Source organism: Neophocaena asiaeorientalis, unplaced genomic scaffold, assembly GCF_003031525.2.
Source record: "Neophocaena asiaeorientalis asiaeorientalis breed wild unplaced genomic scaffold, Neophocaena_asiaeorientalis_V1.1 scaffold500, whole genome shotgun sequence".
Taxonomy (NCBI): Eukaryota; Metazoa; Chordata; class Mammalia; order Artiodactyla; family Phocoenidae; genus Neophocaena; species Neophocaena asiaeorientalis.
Window position 1 is genome coordinate 310,176 of NW_020171810.1, and position 26,298 is coordinate 336,473.

The 26,298-nt window shown below is 44.8% G+C and overlaps 1 protein-coding gene across 1 annotated transcript in view; it reads right to left on the minus strand.

Moving 5' to 3' along the window:
* Nucleotides 1-26,298, minus strand: part of ARHGAP31 (Rho GTPase activating protein 31) — a 111,616-nt gene that overhangs the window by 12,544 nt on the left and 72,774 nt on the right. The window contains exons 6-12 of the mRNA XM_024765195.1: nucleotides 24,674-24,756; nucleotides 23,389-23,496; nucleotides 21,984-22,126; nucleotides 15,794-15,992; nucleotides 13,611-13,735; nucleotides 7,195-7,257; nucleotides 4,762-5,334 (exon numbers count right to left, since the gene is read on the minus strand). Of these exons, the coding sequence (XP_024620963.1) occupies nucleotides 4,762-5,334; nucleotides 7,195-7,257; nucleotides 13,611-13,735; nucleotides 15,794-15,992; nucleotides 21,984-22,126; nucleotides 23,389-23,496; nucleotides 24,674-24,756 (1,294 nt within the window). The remainder of the gene's footprint in view (nucleotides 1-4,761; nucleotides 5,335-7,194; nucleotides 7,258-13,610; nucleotides 13,736-15,793; nucleotides 15,993-21,983; nucleotides 22,127-23,388; nucleotides 23,497-24,673; nucleotides 24,757-26,298) is intronic.

The window sequence follows — 26,298 nt, forward strand, 5'->3', positions numbered from 1 at the left end:
GTTTCCTGTTTTTTGCTATTACAAGTAATGCCGTGATGTGCATACACATTTTGTACTTGTGCAGCTATTTATTTAGAATAAATTCTTGGAAGTGAAACTTCTGGGTAAAAGGGTAATGCGTCAGTGATTTTTTTAAAAATATTTTTTCCCCATTTTACTAAGAACTCTTAGTTGGATGTTTGCCAGTGTCTCTTTTTGTAAAGCTCAGGGTCTTCCATTCATTGACTGTGGACTCTTAAAGTGAGGAGTGGAGGAAGGGTCTGCATGACATGTGAGCTTGTTCAGATCACTCACTGTCCTGCTCAAAGCCCTCCTCACTCTGGCTCAGCCACACATCCCCTCTTCTCCACTCCCCTGCGTGACACTGAGCAGACCTGCTACCCCTGACAGGCCTTATACTCCCCTGCTCTGGTCCTCCCTGAGACTCGACTCTAACCCAGTCTTCAAGACGCTAACCTAATAACACCTCTTTTGGAGCCTCCCCAGACCACGCTCTCCTTCCCTCCGCTTCCTGCAGCACTCACTGTAATAACCCGTGCGGTGCCAAGCCATCAGGTTACCATTTTCTTTTCACTTGTATGTGGTGCCCATCCCCGGGTTAAGTTCCTCAGGACAGAGGCAGCATCTATGTCTAGAAACTATCTTCTAAGGGCCTAGGAGTCCAATATATATGGTTGCTGGATACTTGTAAGCTATAAAAGAGTCTCTGTAGCTCAGAACGGAAGGGCATTGTCAGGTTCCCAGCATGGGATGCTTTATGCATGAAGTGGGTGACCATGGAGACAGAGACTCCTAACGTCCCCTAGTATCCATTCTCTTCCTCATTTTGAAATAGAACCTTCCCTGCTGCTCAGGTTTCACTAGGTACCTGGCCATCCAGCCAGCGATGCTTCTCAGCCTCCCTTGAAGGTCAGCATGGCCATGTGAGTTATGGCAGGTGGGACCTCTGGGTCCACCCTTAAGTGGAAGCTGCTTGGGCGCCTCCCCTGACCCCCTTCCCACAGGCAGGAATGTGGTGGTGGCGGGTTGTTGCGCTCACTTTGACCACACAGGCAGGAACAACACCCCTGGGGACGGCTGAAGGAACCTGGGACCCCAGAGCATCTCCCCGAGCACATCCACCTACCTCTGGTATGCAAGATAGAAATCAACTCCCATATTGTTTGAGCCACTGTGTTTTGTTCTCTATGTGACAGCAGCTTGGCCTGTACCTTAACTAACAGAACCATGGGTTTATGAGATAGGCAAAACATATTTTTCTAGGTAGACTCCTGTTTCAGATGCACTAAAATATAACTATTTAAAAGAATTCTTTTGTACATTCTTCAGAAGAAGAATGAGGCAACTCCTAATATCTCTTAGGGTAATTCTGGAGTTTAAGTTTAAACTAAAGTTAAATTTATATGGTTACTCTGACCTCCCTCTAATAAGCATTTCTAGAAGGGGACCCAGAGAGTGTTAGTTGTAGCTTGTAAGTCAGCCCTTTCAGAAGGATCCAGTTAGTGGTCCTTTCCCCCTCTCGCCCCCCAACCCAAGAATGGAGGTTACCAAGACGTAGCCTTGAATCAGACAGAAGTCAGACAACTAATTATTATGACTAATTGAATAATCCTTTTTTTTTCATTCAAAGCGATCAATGATCTAACTTTCAACACTTTAGTTATAATGCAATACTTACTTGGTATCTCTTACTTTTTGGGTTGTACTGGAATTTTGCCTAGTTTAGCCAAAAGTAGAAGAATGGGTTTGAGCAGAGTGACTAAAAATTTAAATCAGGTAACCTGGAAAATTGTCTTTAATTCTATTTCTTTTATCTATTGCTACCGTACAAAAGAAAGAAAAAATAATTTATTAAGGAAGGTGAAGTTCTTCATTTGGAATAATTATGGAAGAAGATAAGTAACCTACGTGAACCTAATTCCATCAGAGAGAAAGGTGAGGGGCCCTCCGCTGTCGCTGAAACTTTTGGCATCTCCCTCTGGCCATTGGTCCTAGATCCACGTGGCTGCCTCCTACAGGGTCCCTTGTTCTGCCCTGGCTGCTACTAATCACAATCAGGGAAGCAGACTGGAGTCTCCATCAGTGTCTTTCCAAGACCAATTTGATACAGACTGGGTATTCTGAATTACCGAGAGAAGGAAGGAGAGAGGGAAAAAAAGTAACAGACTGTCTGCCAAAGACCCCTTGGGGCCTGGGGACCCTCTCTTTTGGAAAGGACAGCCAATCACATAAAAGCCTTTGGAAACACTTTTTTCCTCAAAGGCTGTGCTTCCTCTTCTAACCCTCACTCTGTTCCACCCACAGCAGCCCATGGAGCATTCTCCAGACAGGGCATCACTTAATTCCCCTACGTTTTTGGTCCTCTTGTGCCCCATCCTGAAGGGAAGGGGGAGGGGAAAGGGACTGATGTTCACTGAGCATCTTCTGAGGACCACACCCTGAGCAGGCATTTCATGAATATTTTCCCATGCGGACCTCATCCCAGCCCTTGAGATCGGAGCCATCCCTGCTTTGCAGAAGAGAAACAGGCTCAGAGATATCAACCAGCTGTCACACTGCCCCAAAATGGTGAAGCTCGGATCTGAATCTGCCCAGCTGGGGTCCAAAATCTATACACAACAGTCAGCACCTCTCAGCCCATAATGCCCTTTTCCATCTTTTCTGCATTCAGAAGTCCTACCCATTTATGAAGGCCCAAATGTCACCACTTCTGAGAAGTGTTCCTGGAATCCTCCTGAGAGGGCTGCTTCTTTTAGATGCCACTGAAGTCCCTTCTGAACACCCCTTTCATGATACTTTGGGTACTTACACTCTCTCTCATTCAAAAAGCCCAAAGGAGCACATATCCAGACAAAACTCTAATTCAAAAAGATACACGCACCCCTACGTTCATAGCAGCACTATTTACAATAGCCAAGACATGGAAACAACCTAAAAGTCCATCGACAGATGAATGGATAAAGAAGATGTGGTACATATATACAATGGAATACTACTCGGCCATAAAAAAACACAAAATAATGCTATTTGCAGCAACGTGGATGCAACTAGAGATTGTCATACTAAGTGAAGGAAGTCAGAAAGAGAAAGACAAATACCATATGATATCACTTATATGTGGAATCTAAAATATGACACAAATGAACTTATCTACAAAACAGAAACAGACTCACAGACACAGAGAACAGACTTGGGGTGGCCAAGGGGGAGGGGTTGGGGGAGGGATGGAGCAGGAGCTTAGGTTTAGTAGATGTAAGCTATGATATATAGGATGGATAACAACAAGGGCCTACTGTATAGCACAGAGAACTATATTCAATTTCCTATGATAAACCAAATGGAAAAGAATATAAAAAAAGAATGTGTGTGTGTATATATATGTGTATAACTGAATCACTTTGCTGTACAGCAGAAATTAACACAACATTGTAAATCAACTATACTTAAGAAAAAAAAAAAAAAAGCCCAAGGGGCGTGTTAGGCTACTTCCACAAGCTGACCCTGTGCTGCAGGTGGGTGCAGAGTTTCAGTTTCCCTTCCTAGTTTGGAGCTTGCTGGGGGAAGGGACTGCATCTTAACAATCGTTTTAACTCTACAGCCCATAGCAAACACGTGAGGGATCATGGCAGAATGCTTAAAAGCATGGATTTTTAAAAATCTGGATTAAAATCCTGGCTTTTACACTTCCTTGCTATGAGTCCTCGGGCAAGTTAACAGATTCCTCTCTAAGCAAATGGGGATAATAGTAACTACCTGTACCTCATGGAGTTGTGGTGAGAAGAAATGCGATAATACATATAGAACACTTAGGACACTGCCTGACACCATGATAGGTGATCAGAAAAAGCTAGCTTATATTAATTTTTATTTTTGTGTATGGTGTTGGGGTGTGTTCTAATTTCATTCTTTTTTACATGTAGCTGTCTAGTTTTCCCAGCACCCCTTATTGAAGAGACTGTCTTTCTTCCATTGTATATTCTTGCCTCCTTTGTCATAGATTAGGTGACTATAGGTGTGTGGGTTTAGCTAATATTAATTGAAATAGAAATATTCTTAAACCACAATGAGCACTTATTGGTTTGTCTGTCAGCCATCCTCTCCTCTGAGGTTCTCATTACTTCCCTTTTGTGTGGCTCACAGTTGGTTGTTGGTTCTCACTCCAGAGACGGCCCAGGGACTCTCGCTTGGCCAATCTTAGAATCCTATTAGTCTGCCAACAGTGACTGGTCCCAGGCTGGGCATGTGACCCAAGCAGGCCCAAACACAGAGTCCTCCCTGTGTGTGTTTTTTTTAAAGGAAATTGGGAGGAGGATGCTCTTCCTCACCGCTAGGGTCGCTATAGCCACTTTCTCTGCAGATGTGAGGTAGAAATGTGGGATGGGTGGATTGTGTCTGGAAGAGTTGAATCCCCAGTTCCAGCTCTGCATTCCATTCCATGAGCTTTCCCTCCTGCCTTACATTTACTGAGTACTTCCTGTGTATTAGACCCTGTTCTGATAGCTTTACATCTATTAACTAATTTAATATTCACAACTTAATACTAACATTATCCCTATTGTACAGATCAAGAAGCTGAAGCATGGAGTGGTTATGTTAACTTGCTGGAGATGGTACAGCAAAATGGCTGAGCCTGTACTTGTACCAGGCAGTCTGGCTCCAGAGCCCACAGTCTTAACCGCTTCACTACATTGCCTTGCAAACTCTGTTTAAGTCTGGTTTTTCCTCTCTTGCAATGGAAAGAGACCCTCTCCTTTACTTTACCTGTAGAAGTCTCAACTCCCAATGGCTTCTCTTCAGGCCAATCTCCACTCTCTGAGCCCTGGAAAGAAAACTCTTCCAGGCTGGAAAGAGACTGTAGCTCCTTTGGGGGGGTTCTGCATGGGGTGCTGTTGGTGCTGATGACGGCTGACACACGGAGTGGCACGGACACAGCAAAGGGCTTGGAGATGTTCAGGGCCTTGCGCTGGTGACGGGGAGAGGGCTCCATCTGGAAGAGGCTGCTGGTAAAGACAGATTTGCTGGGGCTGTCGTTTGAGGTGTAGAACATACCCAGCATCTTCGGGGCTGTTTGCTCGCTCTCAGGATCCTCGATGGGTCGGAACACCTTCAGCTGCTCAGGCGGGGCCCGGGCCTGAGCGCCCTGCAGCTGGCTTCGGTCACTGCTCACGTCAAAGCCCCCCTCGGCCCCCGCCGGCATCCCCTCCTGGCCCCATTCGCCCTCTTGCTTGCTGAGGTCACATGAGCTGCCAGTGCTAGTCGAGTGCATTTTCGCTGCTGGAATGAAAAATCCACCAGTGGTGACTGTTCGATTGAAATTTCCTTTGGTTTCTTTCCCTAGTGAAAAAGCAAACAAACGTGGTCAGCAGCCCGAGCACACACATCACTGAGCAGCCTTCCAGTAAGGGCAGGCACACAACACTTGAATATTGGAAAGGCATAGCACGATAATAAGGGCATAGCTATCCTAATAAAGACAGGTACATAACATTTGGTTGACAAGAGGAAACATCTCCCTATGTGCACAGAATCTTGTCATAATGCCCTGATAGAACCACTTTGTTGTATCATATGTATCTGTTTTAAACTTTGCAGGTAGAGCAGTTTCCAAAAGACAGACACTGCTGAAATTGCTAAACAGACCAGTCATCCACCAAGCATTAAATGTAGATCATGAAAAAATAAAAAGAAGGTGGGAGATGACAGAATGATGTTTGCTCAGAATGAATATAAAAAGGCCAAAATAACAGAATCTTGTTTCATTTTAAAACTTTAAAACTTATTGTTTTAAGTCTTCTCTGGCAGATGGACCCAAACAGGGGTTTGATTTCCCAGCAAGGAAACAAATGCTGTTCTCAGCTAGACCTTTTTGCCTTTTCCCAGGCTTCCTCCTGCTGATTCAGAGGATGAGAAACTAGAAATGTAAATTAACTAAATGTTAGAAAGCACAGTTGTGAGGAGTGAGTTCCTGACTGACTTAGAAGTGAAGGCAAAGAAGAGAAAAAATCTGTGTGTGAAATAAATAAGCTGGGAGACAACAACTGAATTGCCAGGGATCTGGAAAATAATTCCCAACTAGGCACTAAGTGCTACATCTTAGGTAACATTAAGTTTAAAATTCTTAGGAACCACTCTGTAGGAGAAGTGTAATTATCTCCCTTAACACATGAGGAAACCGAGACTTGAGAGGTTAGATAACCTGTCCAATGCCCACGGAAGTGGTGACCTAGTTTTTAGTGTCTTTTTTGTTTTGTTTTTTAGCTTTTGAAATATTAAACCCTGCCAAACTGGGCAAGAACTGCCTCCAAGAGGTTTCAAAACCAAGCAAATTGATGAATATAAAGGTGAGAAAATGCTAAAAGGATTGAGCCAGCTTAAAAAGATCTCATTGAATATTTTACAAGTTTAGTATTATTTTTTGAAAGTTGTTCTAAAGATTTTCTGTTTTGTTTCAGGCCGCCTCATTTATCAAAGAGCAACATACCTTGTATTAAAGGGATTCGAAAGTCATGGTACAATCATGGGGGAGTTTAAACAGTCTGCTGCTAGGGAAGCCCTGTGTATTGCCAGTTGTAGCGGTGCTTGTTGGCTGCTTAACAAAAACAGAAGCAAGGGCTACAGGCAAGTCAGCCCTTAAGGCTGGAGCTGTAAGAACGAACACAGTGAGGTGCCGCTTTGGTGATGGGTGTAACCTGGCATGCAACTGTATGTACATCTGCTCCAACCAGCAGTGTCCAGCTACGTGCCAGGCTGGTGCCTGTCAGTGTTTATTGATGAATGAAGGAATGAATGACTCTACCAACTCAAAATCATGACTTGACAAACACAATGAAGCTAATGCCTACGGAAACACCTAAATTCAAAACTCTTCTTTATGCCCCAGGGGGAGCCTCTTCTGCCTTAGTTTTCAGGTGTTGACCCTTTACCTGGCTCAGGATTGAATGCAAGGAGGCTGCTGTCTCCAGCTGTGGGGAGACAGGCTGGAGAAAGAGGCCTCGTGGAGTAGGGGAGGTTACTGCAAGGGCTGTGTGCGCCCCTTGAGTTCCGGAAAGTCAGGGAGGGATCTGGGCCTGGGGGATTGTGTGTGGCCATGACTGGAGCTGAGCAGGGTCTGCGGTTTAGGAAGGCAAGTCTGGTGTGGGAGCGCCAATCTCCCAGTTGTAATCGCCAGTTCCAGATCCAACTGAAAAATCTCACCTTCCACGGGCACTGAGCACAGCGAGTCCATGCTTTTAGCTGGTCGGATAGTAGCCTTTTCCACTAAGGACAAAAGAAGAAATATCCCTGATGAATGCTTGTTCAGAGAAAGTGTTTAGAACAATAGGTCAGGCTGTAAGTACAAAAAAGAAATTTCTTTAGGGAAGTTTTTCAAGTATTTATAATTTTCCCCTTTGGAAAACATTCCCCACTCCACCTTAGATGTTCCTACTTTCTTGGTGGGAGTGACCTTATAAAAATAGGGCATTTGTAGATCAAAGGTTTATTAACATTTTACAGATAAGGGTAAGTTACAATTTTGTCACGTAGCTATTAGCAAATGAGGAGTCCTGAACCCGATTTTATTGTACAGAAAAGACTCAAAGATTCATCCATGGAGTAGAATCCATGGGGCTCTAGGCAACCCCTCCTATTTGACTAGGCCAGAGAGCAGAATTCTTGGCTGCAGCCACATCGCTCAACACCCAGGAATTTGGTACAACAGGTGAGAGGGAGCCCAGGGGTACTTTTCTCCCTTTCTCCCATGTGTCACCTTTCTCCACGTGCAGCTCTGCTCCTTGATGTCTGCAGCCTGGTTGCTCCCCAATGCTCTCACCCACCAGCCTCACCCTGGAGCAGATCCCAACCAAACGAACCTTTTTTGAGCACCTGCTGTGTGCCTGGTGGATGCTATGCATCTTCGTTAAGCCACCCAAGTAGGTTTTCAGAAGGTTATGGTTTAAATAAATTAAAACTTATTATTTCAGGCATAGGCTTAGGCACTTTCACAAACATCATCATGTCTTTTCAGGAAGGCTTCCAGGGCAAACTTGCTAGGAGGGGAGAGAGGGCAATTTAGAAGCTGACCGGGAGCCCCAGGACTTGTGGCTTTAAGGTAACTCTGGATCCAGGCAGATCTGGCTTTGAATCCCAATTCTCCCACTTTTGGGCTGTGTGACCTCAGAGAAGCAACTTACCTTTTTGAAACTTCAGTTTTTTGGCATGAAAAGGAGGAACAGTAGAGCTGTTGTGAGGATGAAATGAGTAGTGCATATAAAGTAGGTTGCATTAACCTAGAATAGAGTAAATGCTCAAGAAGAAGTAACTATTGTTTATTGTTGTGGTTGATATTATTCAAGATAAACTAGGGCTCAGCAACAAGGGTAAACTCAGGAGATGGTTCTAAAAGAAGCACTCAGTGTTGGCCCTAACCCAAATCGTGCCCTGACTCACACTTGCTTTGTCCCTCTTTTAAAGATCCTTTTTTCCTTCTTGCTCCAAACCCTGCTCCTTCTGAGAGGCTCTGAATTAGCCCCTTGGCCTCCCAGGCTCTGGGCTTATCTCTGCCTGGGTCCCACTGGGCTCTGGAAGGACACAGCAACATTCACCCAAAGCCTTGGTGACACCAAGATGGCCTTCCACCTCCTTACTTCCAGAGGTAAGCCAGAATTCTCATTCTTGGAAGACTGACTATTCCCACAAGTTTACAAAATGACTTTTTTTTTTTTTTAACATCTTTATTGGAGTATAATTGCTTTACAATGGTGTGTTAGTTTCTGCTTTATAACAAAGTGAATCAGTTATACATATACATATGTTCCCATATCTCTTCCCTCTTGCGTCTCCCTCCCTATCCCACTCCTCTAGGTGGTCACAAAGCACCCAGCTGATCTCCCTGTGCTATGCGGCTGCTTCCCACTAGCTATCTATTACAAAACGACTTCTAAAACTGCCTGGCCAGCCTCCCTTCATTCGTGTATTCTTTTTTTTTTTTTTTTGGCCGCACCATGCGGCTTGTGGGATCTCAGTTCCCTGACCAGGGACTGAACCCAGGCCATGGCAGTGAAAGTGCCGAATCCTAACCACTAGACCACCAGGGAACTCCCCGTTCATGTATTCTGAGACAAGATTTTGCCTTTGTTTTCCAAGAGCTGCATTTCTTGGCCTTCCTCATGGGTTTCATGTATCACCCTTCAGGGGTAGTGACCAGGTGACACTGAGTGTCACGGAGGATGGGTAAGCGATCTGGTTGCAGGGCCATCAGTGTTCACCTTTCCTGCTGGACCCTCTTTCTGACAACACAGCTCCTTCTGGTCCTGGTGGCCACAGTAGCTGCTTTTGGCAACAGTCAAGAATTCCCTGGCTCCTTGTCTGGATAGAAACTAAGCAGTACTCAGACATCCTTGGCCTATGACTACACAATCGTCCTTGGTATTTTGGGGGGACTGGTTCCAGGACCGCCACGGATACCAAAATCCATCTGTGCTCAAGATCCTTATGTAAATGGTGTACTGCAGTCGGCCTTCCCTATCCATAGGTCCTGCATTTGTGGATATGGAGGGCTAACTGTATTTAGATTATATTTTTCTGTCTGGCACCTTGGCCTCATGGAAATGCATCCACCAGTTTTCTTTGGGTCCTTGGGTTCCCCTCTCTTGGTTTATCTCTATGGCTTTATTTCCCTACTCAAAGGAGTTCACTCTGGAGGGTTCCCTGGAATCTTCCTGTTTGATAATATACAAATTCCAGTACACCGGTGTCTGGGAGACTCCAAAGTTTATGCATCTCCATTCAGTCAATACCCAAGTTTTTCTTATCCTTTAGTACTTCCTATTTCTGTTCCATTTTCTAAACATGGTTAAACATACCTTCACCTGCCCCCATACCAAAAAACACCCCCAATACTATATACATGGTGAATCAATTTTTAAAATGCTCTTAAATATGGAGTTTTAAAAAAAGATTTTTAAAATTATTTATCAATAAATATGTTAATCCACTGATTTCCTTTTTTCACACACATATTTCAGTGAATAGCAAGCCCACGTGCCATTTTACGGTGACCATGCTGGTGGGTTATGACCAGAAGGCTCCCCACTCCCTACCCCCCAATCTTTAGCTTCTAGGGATCCAGCAACACTCTTCTGGTGAAAAGCAGCCACTCGGGCAGTAGTCAAGGTCACAGAGAGCCACTTATATTGACGCTGATAGTTCTTTAATTTCACCCCTGAAATTCATCAAAATTTCACCCCTGAATTTCATCAAAATTCAGCCAGTTTGATGAACTATCTCTGATTAGCTTATTCATGAGATAGCAGTGGTTTTCAACACCGGCTGCATATCGGAATCACCTGGGGAGCTTTTTAGAAATTACCAGTACTCTGAGTTCACCACAGAACTCCTGAGGCAGAGCTGCTGTGGGTGTGGACCATACTCCATGGGTGATTCTGAGGTGCGGCCGAGCTGAGAAGCTGGCCAGGGACGTCCTGTGCATTCTGTGAGTTTACCGTTGTTTGATCCAGCACCTGGGGCTTCTTCCTTTTGAAAACCACAAGGGGGTGGAAATCTTCATAAGTCAAGATCAAAGAAAATCATTTAATCTAATTTTACTCGATTGTTTTGTTCTATTTTTTTAAACTTTTTGTTACTTGGGGAACCTTTTTCATTGTGTCACTGATTCTGTAACTGAAGGGCTCTCTGATGTGCTTCAGCAAATCTGTTATTAGAGCAGGGGTTTCCTGCCAGGTACTCCCCCTTAAATTCTTCTTTGAGAATCCTAATTTTTGATTTGTATCTGCTCGACCATACCTATAGCAACCTGCCCTCTTCACCTGGCCATCTTGCCATTTTGTGAAAGACGTTTTTCCCTATATAATGAATATTGTAGATGCCTACCCAGAATCCATTTCCCTTTCCCCTTCTCACAGAGCCCTGTACATCTTGGGTGCATCTCATGCCTCACACAGGGGTGTAATGCCATTCTTCATGCCAGTGATTGGTTCAGGAACCTAGGCCTAAGCCAGTCAGCACAGGGCACTCCCGTAGCCATAGGGATTGACCCGTGTGACTCAGTGAAGGCTACTATTGTGGGGCGGAGGGAGGGGGGCAGACAGACTCTTAACTGGGGTTTCCAGGAAAGAAGGGTCCCTTTCCTTAGGAGCAAGCTACCAGAAATGATCTTCTTTCTCCTTCTGGATATAGTGAGAGTCAAAGGTAAAGCCCAGAACTATTGTAGCCACTTTGTGGAGGCAAAGGAAGCCAGTCTGGGGATAAAGCTGACCGACAGGGGAGGGCATAGCTGAGGAAAACGCGGAGAAATGGAGACAGAGCCACTGTACTAAACCACCCCTGAAGCCTTCCCTACATCTGGATGTCCCAATAAACTCCCTCCTTGCAGAAGGCAATTGAGTTGGATTTGTCATTAATTACAGCCTAAACCACTGTACTTGCTATACCCTGTGACATCCCTCATTACTCCAATAGGTCAATGTGACAATTTCTAACATCTGTGCTTTATGATCCTTGGAGTACAATTATCACTGGGCTTGAGGAAGGTCCTTAAAAATATTACCTCATTTTTTCCTATTGGCATTAGTATTTCCTCCCAAATCTTTATTATTAAGAATTTCAGGGGCTTCCCTGGTGGCGCAGTGGTTGAGAGTCCACTTGCCGATGCAGGGGACACAGGTTCGTGCCCCGGTCTGGGAAGATCCCACATGCCGCGGAGCGGCTGGGCCCGTGAGCCATGGCCGCTGAGCCTGCACGTCTGGAGCCTGTGCACCGCAACGGGAGAGGCCACGGCAGTGAGAGGCCCGCGTACCGCAAAAAAAAAAAAAAAAAAAAAAAAAGAATTTCATACATTCAGAAAAGTTGAAGACCTCTAAACCTAGGTTGACATTTTGCCACATGTCTGCTGTATCTATCGTATCTATCTCTTTTTATCTATCTATCTACCTACATAGATATGTTTTGCTGAATCATTTGAAAGTGAGTTTCAGTATTTTGACACTTCATCCTTAAATACTTCAGCTTCAGCATGTCTCCTAAGAACCATCAGCACACTATGAGAATGTACTGTTCTTCAATATCATCTAAAATCCAATCTATTTGTCCCCCAAATTATCTTTTGTAGTCCTTTTTTTTTCAAACTAGTATTCAATCAAGTTTGCTCATTACATTTGTACATTTACCTTTTACTACTTGCTTTCATAACAATTGCCCTCATTTTTAAGCAATTATGCTTTCAATTTATAACACTAAATGTCTTTGTGGCAAATTTCTATGGCCTCCGCTTTCTGACACAATATTCAGCCGGACTGGTTATATTCCCCATTATATAGTGGTTCCCTCAGTTCCCTCCTGCATCATAGGTCCTAACCACTACTCACATATAATTCCCACAGGGCAGCATTCCTATTTAAAAATCATGACCCTCAGTAGTGTGCCACAACTACTGAGCCTGCGCTCTAGAGCCTGTGAGCCACAACTACTGAGCCCTTGTGCCACAGCTACTGAGCCTGCACTCTAGAGCCCGTGAGCCACAACTACTGAGCCCATGCACCACAACTACTGAAGCCCACGCACCTACAGCCAGTGCTCTGCAACAAGAGAAGCCACCTCAATGAGAAGCCTGCACACCGCAACGAAGAGTAGCCCCCGCTCAACACCACTAGAGAAAGCCCGCGCAAGCAACAAAGACCCAATGCAGCCAAAAATAAATTAAATAATTAAAAAAATAAAAATCATGACCCTCACCCTGGGGGAAAAGGGACAGATCTTCCTTACAGTAGAGTTCAATTAATAAATGTAGAAGGAATGATGGAAATGGAGAATGACCATTTGGTAAACACCACAGTAATAACTGTTGCAGGCAAGGACCACTGATGGATGTTAAAATGCATGGATGAAAGTATGATGAAAAAAGGATATTTGCATAGTCTGAAAATATCTCCCACAAGATACTTATTAATTGCAAAGGAAAAAAATAGTAACTTTACAGGGACAAACCTTGTAGATAGCACTTTAACCAAGTGCTCAAAACTGACATCACCAACAATAAAATATTGACCTCATGTGCCCCCTGATATGACACATTGAGACATAACCTCAATCTAACCATGAGAAAACATCAGACAATCTCAATCTGAGGTATATTCTACAAAATAAATGGCCAAAACTCTTCCAGAGTGTCAAGGTCAGAAAGACTGAGGGACTGTCCTAGGTTGGAGGATTAAAGAGGCATGACATCTAAATGCAGTGTGGGTTCCTGGACTGGATCCTGGACCAGAAAAAGGACATCAGAGGGACAACTGGCCAAATATGAATAATGTCTGCAAATTATTTAATAGTATTATGTTGATATTAATTTTTTGGTTTTCATCATTGTATTACAGTTATCTAACATGTTAACATTTGGGGGAGCTGTGTGAAGGGTCTACAGGTTCTCTGTGTACTATTTTTGCAAATTTCTTGTAAATCTAAAATTATTTTAAAAAACCAAAAAGACTCTTCAGTTAATTTATAAGTTTCTCTTTCAGGGTTAGTGAATTTGACATAATCAAAGCAAAGACTTAAGAAACAGAACTGAAATATATATATATATATATCTTATAAACATAACTGCTATTGATTCTTACCTGAGAGCCTCTGTCCTCTCACAAATACACTCCCATTTCTACTCAGCTTTGATTTAGAGTCTGATCCAGAACGTCCCAGGTTAAATATTGACTTCCACTTCTTTGATTTACTGGAGAGCTTTCTTCTAAAGGAGCCAAGCCACAGGGGGTTAGTTTGCTAACTAGCTATTTCAGTGGGACTTTTAAACTAAGAAGGAATACCCCAAACATGTTCTTAGTTATGAACAGCTCTGACATATCAGGAAATTTCTCTCTAAAATCCAAGTTGAGCCTGACTCTCCCCTGTCTGGGGATGCCCATGATGACCAAGCTAGGTTTTCATGAGTCAGAGTGAAGGACCACATTCCCCAGAGGAAGGGACAAAGATGTGCTATTACAGGCAGGGGAGGGGGCAAACAGAGACAGGGGTTGGTGGCAGACTCAGAGGTCACAAGCAACCACAGTTCTGGGAATTCTGGTAAGCAGTTCAGTCCTGGGTTATCAAAGATACTTATTTTTTTACAGGAGTAAACACTAAAGGCCAGAGACCTCAGTCCTGTTATGCTCCTTGCACTGCAGCCACACTGCTTGGACACCCACAGGCGAGGAGGGGGCTGGGGTAGACTTTAGTGGACTGGAAAGGGGGTGGATGAGAAAGCAACTTAGAAGAGAGCCTGGCCTGGGAGAGTTGCAGGCTGCTGGGTGTGGTCAGCGGTCACTGCAGAGAAAGGCAGAGGGCAGTCACTGTGTTTCTGGCTTTGTCTCTCATTTCTCTGATGAAGCAGGGAAAGTTGAGTGCCAGACTGGGCCAGAGGGCCTGGTGCCACCAGGGTTCATCACAGAGGCCCTGCCTGGCTCTAGCCAGCCTTGCTATCAGACTTCATAAAGTTCCAGGATGAAACCCTGCAACCTGTGGGCCCCACAGAGGACCTTTTCTCTGCAGGGTTCTCAGAGAACATCCAGGTCTCAAGCACAGCATGATTTTACCGTCCCTCAGAGACAGATCTGCAGTGCTTAGTGGCTTCTATTGGATCTGGCCTGATGTTTTCAAGCACTAGGCCTTGGGGTGGATTTTACGTAATCGCATACCTTGAGGTACGGTATGAAGGCACAGAGAAAGTGAACTTGATTGTCCTTCAGAGGAAGTCTTCCTGACCCCTGAGTGGAAGTCTTATTCTCAGGGATTTAGGGGGGAGGGGCAGTGGGGATCAGTCTTTCGAAACAGAGAGAGAGAGAGAGAGAGAGAACCACCCATGCACTTCAGGAAGTAGAGGGGTTTCTCGCCAGGTGAGTTCCAGATACCCTTCTCAGAGCACACAGTGTGACAGGCACCCCCTACCCCTGTGCAACGTGGCAGCACTCTTTCTCCCTCCCCAGGGGGAAACAGCCTCGCCATCGTAAGGAGGACGCTGATAAGAGGTCTGAGAGGTCTGTTTTCATACCTCCTTTCACTGACCAAACAGCAAGGCGGACACTCTCCAGTGAAAAGACTGCCTTTCGGCTCCTCTACCTACTGTCTGCCTAGGATTTCGGACCCCTGCTTCAGTCACTGCCTCCTTTTTACAGTGGGACATGGGGCTGGGAGAGGGATGTGTGGAGACCAGGGTTACCACAGAATAAGTGAGAAGGAGAAGGGAGGGAAGATATGAATGAGAATGGTGTTTGTTTTTGGAGGGGAGGGAGGGCTCTAACAGGTAAGAGAGGAGGAACAGAAGCCAGGATGCACGTCCCCAGGTGCCATGTTCCCAGAGGTCTCAGTCCAGAGCGGTGCTCTCCGTCAGCTTGCCCTCCACTCATCCCTACGCCTTCCATAGGTCCCGTGGGAGGCGCAGGGTGGGAGGAGGGGGTCAAGTTTTTGTGTTTTGCAACCTTCCTTTTGAAAATGTCAAGCTTATTTTGTCTCAACTAAGGAGTAAAGGGTTTTAGTTCTGATTCTTGACACCTATGAGCCCCACCTACACCACGGTACTAGGGATCTCCGGTGGGAGCTCAAGTTCTTGATGACTTTGGGGCAGTGAGTGAAGGCATCAGCCGCTGGTGAATGTCGTGGAGGCAGCTCCCTTCTCTTCTGGAATGCTTCCTTACCCCCCAATCCAGACCACACCCCCAGCCCATGCTGCCATCACAGCCCTGAGACTCTATGGCTTCCTCCTCCGTCCCCCTCCACCTAAACATCTCCCAGAACTTGGAAGAAGGACACTTACTTGTTGTCTGGTAACTCAAGGACGGTGTGGAAGAGGGTGCCCATGGGAGGGACAATCTCAGGCAGGCTATTCTCTCTCCTTTCCTTCCGGGCAGGGTGATTAGTAGCTAAGCTCCGGGCCTGAGCTTCCTCCAGACTCACCAACTTCATGGGCAGGGAGAGGGCTGGCAACGTCAGGCTCTTCATGATCGGCCGGTTTTCTGTAAAGAGGAGAGAAGAGCTCACAGACCTCCTGGGAGGAGGCCTGGGCACTGGCTCCAGCCAGAGCCCCCATCCACAGCCCCTCCTGACCTCCTGACAGGGGCTTCTCCTGGGAGTGGTGGGGTCTATAGGGCAGAGACTACACGTGGGGATCTGACAGCCCCCCTGGCCGGACCAACCAGGGGGCACACAGGGGCTTCAGAAGGCAGCCTGCATGCCTGTACTTTTCAGACTCTTCATTCATCCATGCACACGACAAATATACTGAGCACTTACTGTGGGCCAGAGTGACAGTAGTGGGTATTTGCCCCTGGGAACTGCCTAATGCTTTGGTCAGGTGGGAATGTGTGTTCAGCCACAGACGCAGCCTCACTCATGTAGGGTAGGGCAGGATTCTACCCCTCCTCTCCGCAGCTGGAGAACACAGGCTCCAGGGGAGTTGAAGGTTGGAGCCTCGACTTTCCTGAAATTACCTAGCCTTGTATCTCTGCAGTAGAAAGACATTTTATGGCTATGCTATTCCCTAAGAGATAAGTGGCTTTTTATTCACTACCTAATCATCTTCAAGTGTATGCAAGCCAATTCTTGTACGTTTTTTTAAAGAATGGAAGTGATGATGACAGATCAATGGTGTCCACGATTATCTCTTTTCTCCAAGTCAATTTTTTTTTTTTTTTCAAACTGGGGCAATCTTGTACCCCCTGTCTCCAGCCAGGGACATTTGGCAACGTCTGGAGACATTTTTAGTTGTCACAGGTGTGTGGGGGAATGCTACTGGCGCCTAACAGGTAGAGCCTAGGGATGTTGCTAAACATCCTACAATACACAGGACAGCCCCTCGACAAGAATTATCCAGCGCTAAATGTCAACAGGGCCAAGGCTGAGAAACTCTGATCCAAGTAAAAACGAAGAGGTCTAAGTTTGCCTCTACTTAGTATTTTGGCAACCTTGCCAGTTTTCTGTAACTTTGGAAGGGGTAAAGAGACTCAAGGGTAATTTGGACCAATTGACACTAAGAAATCACTTTTGGTATAGGACTCAGCTAATTTTCAGAAAGCACCTCGATAGCACTATTTCTCTTTGCAGAGCATGACCCTCTCTGAGTGAAATAAAATCACTGACAAAAGGCCTTGCAGACAATGTGACTGTGTGTGACTCTGGGGCGTTTCCAAGGAGGAGATAGTGGCCGTCATTCAGCAGGACTACAATTAGATAAATCTGTGATCCTAAAGATTTTTCAGTGAACTTTCCAACTTTAACCCAGTTTTCCCACTGAATCCAAAGGAGATTAAAAATATTTAAATTTAATTGACTCAATACTTGTTCATAGATCCTAGATTATTTATGACTTTTTAAAACTTAATTATTTATTTACTTAAAACATTAAATCATTCTGGGAGCAACTGGAACAACAAGAAAAACATAAAGTGCAGGATCAGGAAACATAGCACCCACCTCTTGCCATGGTTCCAGGCTCCAGTATACTAAGGCCTACTCATCATTTCTGCTTAGATGTTCGATAGGCATCTCCAGCTTTACATCTCATAACAGAGCTTGTGATTTTTTGCTCCTTATCTCAAAACTGGTACCTCCTCCCATCCTCTCCAAATCGGTAAATAGCACCATGGATCACCCAGTTGTGTAAGCCAAACCTGGAGTAGGTATTTTTCATTGATTCCTGTCTTTGATGTACCCCTTCTCCCCCACATCCAGCCTATAAGCAAGTCCTGAAGCTCCACCTCCAAAATATATCCTGAATCCAGCCACTTTCCTCCTTTCCACTGCTAACATGCACAGACAGTCCCCAACTTCAACAGTGGTTCAACTTACAATTTTTCGGCTTTAGGATGGTGTGAAAGCAATATGCATTCAGTAGAAACCGTACTTTGAGTTTTGATCTTTTATCAGGCTACTGATTCTGTACAATACTCTCTTGTGATGCTGGGCAGCGGCAGGGAGCCTCAGCTCCCAGTCAATCACGCAATCACAAGGGTAAACAAGCAGTAAACTTATAACCATTCTGTTTTTCACTTTCAGTACAGTATTCAATAAATGACATGAGCTCGTCAACACTTTATTATAAAATAGGCTTTGTGTTAGATGATTTGGCCAACTGTAGGCAGGCGCAAGTGTTCTGAGCATATTTAAGGTAGGCTAGGCCAAGCTATGATGTTCAGTAGGGTAGGTGTATTCAATGCATTTTCGACTTAACGATATCTTCAACTTATTGAAGATACGTTTATTGGGACGTAGGTTGAGGAAGATGTAGTCCAGTCCACCATGATTTCCCTCCTGACTTCTGCCATAGCTCCTTAACTGGTCTCCCTGCTTCTAGCCTTTCAGTCTCTGCTCCACATAGCGACCCAGATGCTCAGATCCCGCACGCCCTGTTCAAACACCTCCAGTGCTTTCCCCAGCACAGGGGACAAACCAAACTCTTAGCATGACCGACCAGGACCCTCCATCTGCTTTCCCTCTCTCCTCTTTGCCCACTGACACAGTGGTCTATAAAAATATACAGTAAAATTTTTTCAATGTATACTCCCACTGTATACACACATATATAGCTGTAAGTTATACATATATACCACTGTATTTGTTTTATGTGTAATAGAAAACATACAACATCATAGAAATTACAAAGTATACAATAAAACCAATGGAAAAGAATTCTAATAGTTTCTTCCAATACCCATACTTTGGTCTTTGGCGTCCCCTGGGTGGGGCACCCCACTTTGGAGACTGCATTTCTGTAGCTACACTGGCTGACTTTCTGCCACGCAATGAGCTCCTTTCCACCTCAGAGCTTTTACACTCCCTGTTCTCTGTGTTTGGAACGTTCATCCCCCAGATCCTCACATGACTGGTTTCTCTTGTCATTCAAGTCTCAGTTCAAAGATCACTTCCTCAGAGGCCATGTCCACTCTGTACCAAAATTATACCCCCAAGTCATTGACCATCGCATTATCCCGCTGTACTTTCTTCCTGGCATTTATCGTCTTTGAAGTGATAATGTATTTATCTGTAAACTTATTTATTGTTTGTCTTTGCAGCCAGACTATAGCTCTATGCAGGGCAGCGGCTAGGCCGTTTTGGATACTGTCCCCAGTGTCTGGAACAGTGTCTGGCACATTGGACGTGCTCAATGCTACATATTTATGTTTTAATAAACCTTGGTATATCACAATCTCTCTGGCCTCACTGCTCTCATCTATCAATTAAAGGTGTTGGATTCTATGACTTTTAAAATCTTTCCAATTTGAAGTAGAACCCTATTTCTAAATCTCAAATTCCAGAGCGTATGACTTATTCCATTTTGTGTAAATATTAAGTATGGTACCGAAGTCAATAAGAATTCATAACGAGAACATTTAAATGAAATGCACTGAATAATAATTATTGGAGGCAATCAAGAGTTAAAGCCTCAAGAGGAAACTGGATTTCAATATGCAGGACAAAAGCTGATTAAGGCAATGGTCATAAAAAGAACAGGCATTTCCAGGTTGGAATTAGGAACATCCTTAACACTAACAGTCATGAATGGAATCTGCTGTCAAGAAGAACATCTCCCAAGAGTCACTAATTCTCCACAATGGTTTATTTATCTGTTTAACTATTTTTTCCTCTCAGAGTCAGCACAAGGTAAGGAAAGAGCACAGGCTGGAAGACTTAGGTTCAGTGTTCAGTCCTACCAGATACTAAGCTTTTCTGGTTCTCTGGTTCTTCATGTATAAAAAAGGGTTGATAACTTTATGATGGTTGTTGTGATAAGACCATGAGATGATACATGTGGAGCACCTGCCATGGTTCCCGGCACAGAATAAGTCCTCAATAAATAATTGGTTGACTCAAAAGGATGAATGAAAGCATATTATTTCTCCTTTACTTTCAAAAAGGATTTATATAGCTTACAATAAAAAATACATCCATAATGTGCGAGTTAAAATAAAGATAAAAGAAACGTCAGCCATTCCTAAGTATATAGCCAAGAGAATTGAAAACATATGTTCACACGAAAAACTTGTACATGACCTCACAGCAGCATCATAATAACCGAAAAGTAGAAACAACCCATATGTCCATCAGCTGATGAATGTATAAATAAGTCGTGGTATAGCCATACAACAGAATATCATTCGGCCATAAAAAACAGAAATACCGATACATGAGAACATATGCTAAGTGAAAGAAATCAGTCACAAAAGACCACATATTGTGTGATTCCACTTATATGAAATATGCAGAAGAGGCAAAATCCACAGAAACAGAAAGTAGATTAATGGTTGCCAGAGTCTGGTGGGAAGACAAAATGTGGAGTGACTACTTAATGGGTGTGGGGTTTCTTTTTGGAGTGATGAAAATGTTCTGGAATTAGATACTGGTGATGGTTGCACAATTCTGTGAATACACTAAAAACCACTGAATTGTACACTTTAAAATGATTAAAGTGGTGAATTTTATGGTATGTGAATTTTAAAAGAAAGATCATAAACCACATGGAGGACAGGATGGGGGTGGGAACAATTACACCAGAAATCAAAATTTGATATTAATTGCAATTGATTACTTTGATGGTTATACTTGAGTTTCCCAAGTATATTAGCCAAAGTAGAAAAGAATGCTTTGATCAGCTAATACAAATATTTTGCAGATACAGCTCTCATACACCACTGGTTCTCCAAGTGTGGGCCCTGACCACCAGCAGCAGCTCCATCACCTGGAAACTTGTTAGAAACACAGATTTTCGGCAGCACTCCAGACATGCTGAATCAGAAATTCTGGGGATGAGATCCAGTAATCTGTGTTTCAATAAGCCCTCCCAGTTATGTGACGTATGCTAATGTTGGAAAATCACCCTCACACAAATGGCAGTTAACAGGCTTATTGATCAGCTGGATTTTTGATTTTTACAAATTAGGCTCATATGAGTTCAATCAGCATGAACCAATACCAGTGCATTCCTAGGGTTAATTATGTTATTATGAGACTACAGGACTGAAACATCATATCTTGCATCTCATCACATCCAGCGTGAAATAGCTATATTTTTCTTGTATATAGTGGGTTTCAATGCTAGCTAGTCTCTGCATACATGCGCCCACACACTCATTGCTGTATGCCTAGTGCCCTATGCAGGGCAGAACAAAGTAAGCACTCAAGAAATGCTTGAGAAAAAGACAGATATTATACGATACCACTTATATGTGGAATCTAAAAACTAGTACAAATGAACTTATTTACAAAACAGAAACAGACTCACAGACATAGAAAACAAACATGGTTACCAAAGGGGAAGGAGAGGAGGGATAAATTGGGAGTATGGGATTAACAGATACACACTACCATATGTAAAATGAACAACAAGGATTTACTGTATGGCACAGGGAACTATATTCAATATCTTGTAATAAACTATAATGGTTTATATATATATATATACACACACACACACACATAACATACACATACTTCGCTGTACACCTGAAACTAACACAATATTGTAAATCAATTATAGTTCAATTATTTTTAAAAAATGCTTGCAAAGAGAAGGCATTCTGAATATATATGTGAGTATGAATAGGATGCCTCTTAATTCATTCACTTAGGACTTCTGAAATATCATACTGAAAGTAAAGATGAAATCTAATAGTCGGCAGAATATTGCCAGTGTCTCTAGCTAATCACGGGAAGAGTTTAAGAACTCACTAAAAGCAACAGAAGGTATTCCAGTTCACCACACCACATTCATGGGATAGGCCATGTATGCAACTGATCAGAAACATGCTAGAGCCACACGCATACATACCACACTTTTGTTGCACAGGCACACATGTATGTATGCACGATCCCCAAACACACGCAGTGTAGTCAGCACACACACACAGTTGACGCTGAGAGCTAGATCTCAGCCCACTCTAACTTATTCTTGGGCCCCATGCCTAAGGCAAAGAACGGTGATTGGTAGGGTGTATGCCAGAAGGAGCCATTACCATCGTTCTCCAGAGACCCGGGTGCACCGTTGTTAAAGATTTGATCCACGTGATTCAGTATGAATTCAATCACCACCTGCTGGACCCGAACTGCAAGGAAGGCTGCATCTCCATTGCAACCAGTGGCTTCAATTTCTTTGGACCTGAACCGTGGAAGAAACACATTCAGTGAATGAGTCTGCCCTACCCCATGAAGCATAAGGGGGAGCCAGTGGGCCTTTTGTACAAGCCACCAGTTCCTAAATGTATAGTTTGTTAATTTGTATTACTTTAACTATTTAAGATCAATTAAAGGGACTCTCCAAACAAACTGAACAAATTCGAAACAGTTACCAGGTATTATACCTTGCAAAACTGTAAACACTATATTAGTGAATATATAGGAATTAATTTTTTTCTTTATAGGATCTTCTTCCACCTCCACACAATTGTTCTAAGGGCAGGTCATCATTTATGAAGTCATATGAAGCAGTTGATTCAGGGTATAGACAGCTAGGACCCCACCAAAACCAACAAAAGCAAAGGAAGCCCCAAAGACCCAGAAAAGGCCTTTTCAGGAAATTATAACATACAGACTCATAACATTGGCCACATCCTGGTAATAGCTAGAAGATACCTCTGGGTTCCAGAGTTTCCATGGTTAGCAGGAAAGGGCTATTAAAAATCACATTTGGGGGCTTCCCTGGTGGTGCAGTGGTTGAGAGTCCGCCTGCCGATGCAGGGGACGCGGGTTCGTGCCCCGGTCTGGGAAGATCCCACATGCCGTGGAGCGGCTGGGTCCGTGAGCCATGGCCGCTGAGCTTGTGCGTCCGGAGCCTGTGCTCCACAACGGGAGAGGCCACAACAGTGAGAGGCCCGCGTACAGCAAAAAATAAAAAAATAAAATAAATAAAATAAAATCACATTTGGGCTTCCCTGGTGGCACAGTGGTTAAGAATCCGCCTGCCAACGCAGGGGACATGGGTTCGAGCCCTGGTCCAGGAAGATCCCACATGCCGCAGAGCAACTAAGCCCGTGCACCACAACTACTGAGCCTGCGCTCTAGAGTCCGCGAGCCACAACTACTGAGCCCGCGTGCCACAGCTACTGAAATCCGTGCAGCTAGAGCCCGTGCTCTGCAACAAGAGAAAACACCGCAGTGAGAAGCCCGTGCACCGCAACGAAGAGTAGCCCCTGCTCGCTGCGACTAGAGAAAGCCCGCGCAGCAACGAAGACCCAGTGCGGCCAAAAATAAAATAAATTAATTTTTTTAAAAATTAAAAAATCACCTTTAATTCCCACGTGTGACAACCACTTAGCCAAAAGTTTGTCTACAAGGGGCTTCGGTTTTGAAGAGTCCAGTCTTTGTTTGAATTGGGGGCTGCTTTGAGCTCACTGGGGTAGTGAGGTGAGGGGTGGTGGTTACCTGAGGAGGTTTGGAGCCCACACCAGGGCCAGGTTCCTGGCATGCATGTTTGTCTTGCTGCTGAAGGAGGCGATGTGGGCCAGGTGTCGAATCAGGTATTCCAAGGTCCTGTAACGGTTCATTTTTTAAAAAGCAAAGTAAGAAAATTTGGAGCCTGTGTGAAGCCTGAATCTGGAGATAATTTCTAAAGTTTGAGTTTAAGAGACTCTAAAATATTTCTATCTCATGAATTTTGGAGGACTATCAGGAAGATATCAAGATAGATGGAAACAATTTTCTTAGCCTCAGGAATACTGGCTGTGGGTGGGGAAGAGGTGGGTTTGACAGAAGTCAGCTGAGGCCCTTGGAGCACCAGCCAGAGGCAGAATAGGGGACTCACATCACTTGGAGCCTGTGCCTCCTTTCACCCAGGGCAGCACTGCCTCATACTGTCTTGAAACTGGGCCCCATCTCAGCTTTTATTGTAATTCTCGCAACTACAGGTACCTGGCACTTGTTAGGGAGCTCATTTGATGGATGAATAACATCTGCTATTGCTGGGAAGCCCGTATACCACATCAAAACCTGTCCCCCTGGTAAAAGCTGGGCAGGCTTAGGGAACAATGGGAAAGGTGGTAGGATTAGGGGCTAAATTGTGAGAATGAAATGAAAGGATGAAATGATGGAAGGGATGGTACTGATGAGCATACAGACAGAACAGTCAGCCAAACGCTCAAGAGCAACAGTCAAACCCTGTTTAAGAACCATCTTGGTGGGGCTTCCCTGGTGGCGCAGTGGTTGAGAGTCCGCCTGCCGATGCAGGGGACACGGGTTCGTGCCCCGGTCCGGGAAGATCCCACAAGCCGCGGAGCGGCTAGGCCCGTGAGCCATGGCCGCTGAGCCTGCGCGTCCAGAGCCTGTGCTCCGCAACGGGAGAGGCCACACAGTGAGAGGCCCGCGTACCGCGAAAAATAAAGAACCATCTTGGTTTCCATAGATTTGGTTGTGCTATGAACCTCGGTAAGAACCTAGACTATCTCTGTGAGGCTGGCTTCTGTGATCATAATGATTCTTGTGGGACTCTGAGGGGTGCTCTGAAAGTAACTTAGACATGGGCTGTCCCTCCCCACCAGTGTCTCTGGTCAGGCACCAACTCACTCTGATAAAAGTGACCTGTTCTCTCCCCTCAACCTGCCCTGGGAAAGCCACTGTCCACTGAATTTGTCCCCTTTTACGATGCTAGCCTGCATCTATGGTATTACATCACATTGAGAGGCTGTGAATTGCTTTTACCAAGGATTCTTACCTGTAATGGGATGGGGGGAGCTCCTGGATAACATTCTGGATTCGGGCCAGTTGGCCTTCTTCCGGGCAATGGGACACCGCCTCCTGCAGAGAGGAAATGAAGCAGTCCAGTGAGTGCTCGAGAAGGGGGACACCCACCTGTGTCTGCGGGTTTTATTTAGGTTTCTGGTACTCCAGCCTCCCAGCCATGCCTAGAGGTTGTCCTTCCAGGGGGCACGCTTTTCTAGAAAAAACAAACCACCTAAAATCTCTGAGGGTTCATGATGGGAGGTGTCTAACAATGTGGGCACACAGGGTCTCTGTGCATCCTCAGATGTTTGGTAGGTATCTGGTAAAAAAGGTGTAGAATCTTGGGTGTGTCCCGTGTGGCAGAGAGAGTCACAGAGACTCACACTGGGAGAGAGAAACAGAGACAGGGAGACAGAGTGAGATGGAGATGAGAGGTTGGCTCCCTGTTTACTTAGCCAGCTATCTTTTTGGGTGCAAACAGCCACTCCCCACCTAGCCTGAGACTATCCCTTGACCCGGCTGCCTGTCATTGATGCCAGGAAGCAGGAACGACGTGAAGCCGTGCCTTCTCAGCAGGATAAGAGCTTTGCCCCTGAGACCTGGTGGCCTTGTCCGGACTTGCTCTCTGGTTGTTTCCGGTGTGGGTATTTGGTCCCCCCCTCAGCCCAGGCCCTCAAGGAGAGGCTGGGGCTTCAGTAAAGGCAGTGTGGTCACAGTCCTGCCCGGGGCTCCTGCACAACACAGGTGTCCCTGGGCAGAGTCCCCTGTGTCCCGTCCTGAGACTCTGTCCTGCCTGTGCTCAGGCTCAAGGGCCCCTCCCAGTGCAGTGGCTGAGTGCTCAAGACTGACAGCATGGGAGCCATACCTAAGTTCAAGGTCAATGGTAATTACATCTTTTTTTTTTTTTTTTTTACCGAGGTATAGTTTACATATATTAAAAATGTACAAATCTTCTGCTACAGCTCCCTGAGTCCTTTCATATGCATAATAACTATGTAATCCCACTCACGTCAAGAGATACTTGAAAAGGGGCTCCTAAGCTCACTTCAGTCCTTGTGATCCTGAATTCACAGGCATATGTGACTTACACAGTTTTGTATTTCCTCACAGTGCTGGAAACTTGCTTTGCGTTTATATATAATGAAAAGTATAATCAGAAAATATATTCTCTAATTTGAAGATCCTAACTGTGGTGTGGTTTTCTTATGCTGTTCGGTCATTCACTGTCATTTCTTGCTTGAATGTAAAGGCTGAAGTTCAAACCCTCAGTAATGAGAATTTGGGGGCACAGAAAAGTGGAAGGAAATGAACTTTATGGGGCACCTTCTGTTTGCTGGACCCTATCCTAGGCCACACTTGCTGTGTCTGTTCTGGTCTCACTTGGAGGAGAACTCCAACACGCTCCCCCAACCCAGACCTTCCAACCCCCCTCACTTGTCTCCATTTCTTCCCACAGCACTTGCCATCATTATTCATACATATAATATACTTATTTATTAGGCTTATTGCTTGTTGTCTGTCTTCCTTGCTAGATGTAAGGTCCGTAAGTGCAGGGATGTGATGAGTCCCAGTGCCCAGAACGTGCCTGCCACATAGTAGGTGCTCCCTGTCGATCTG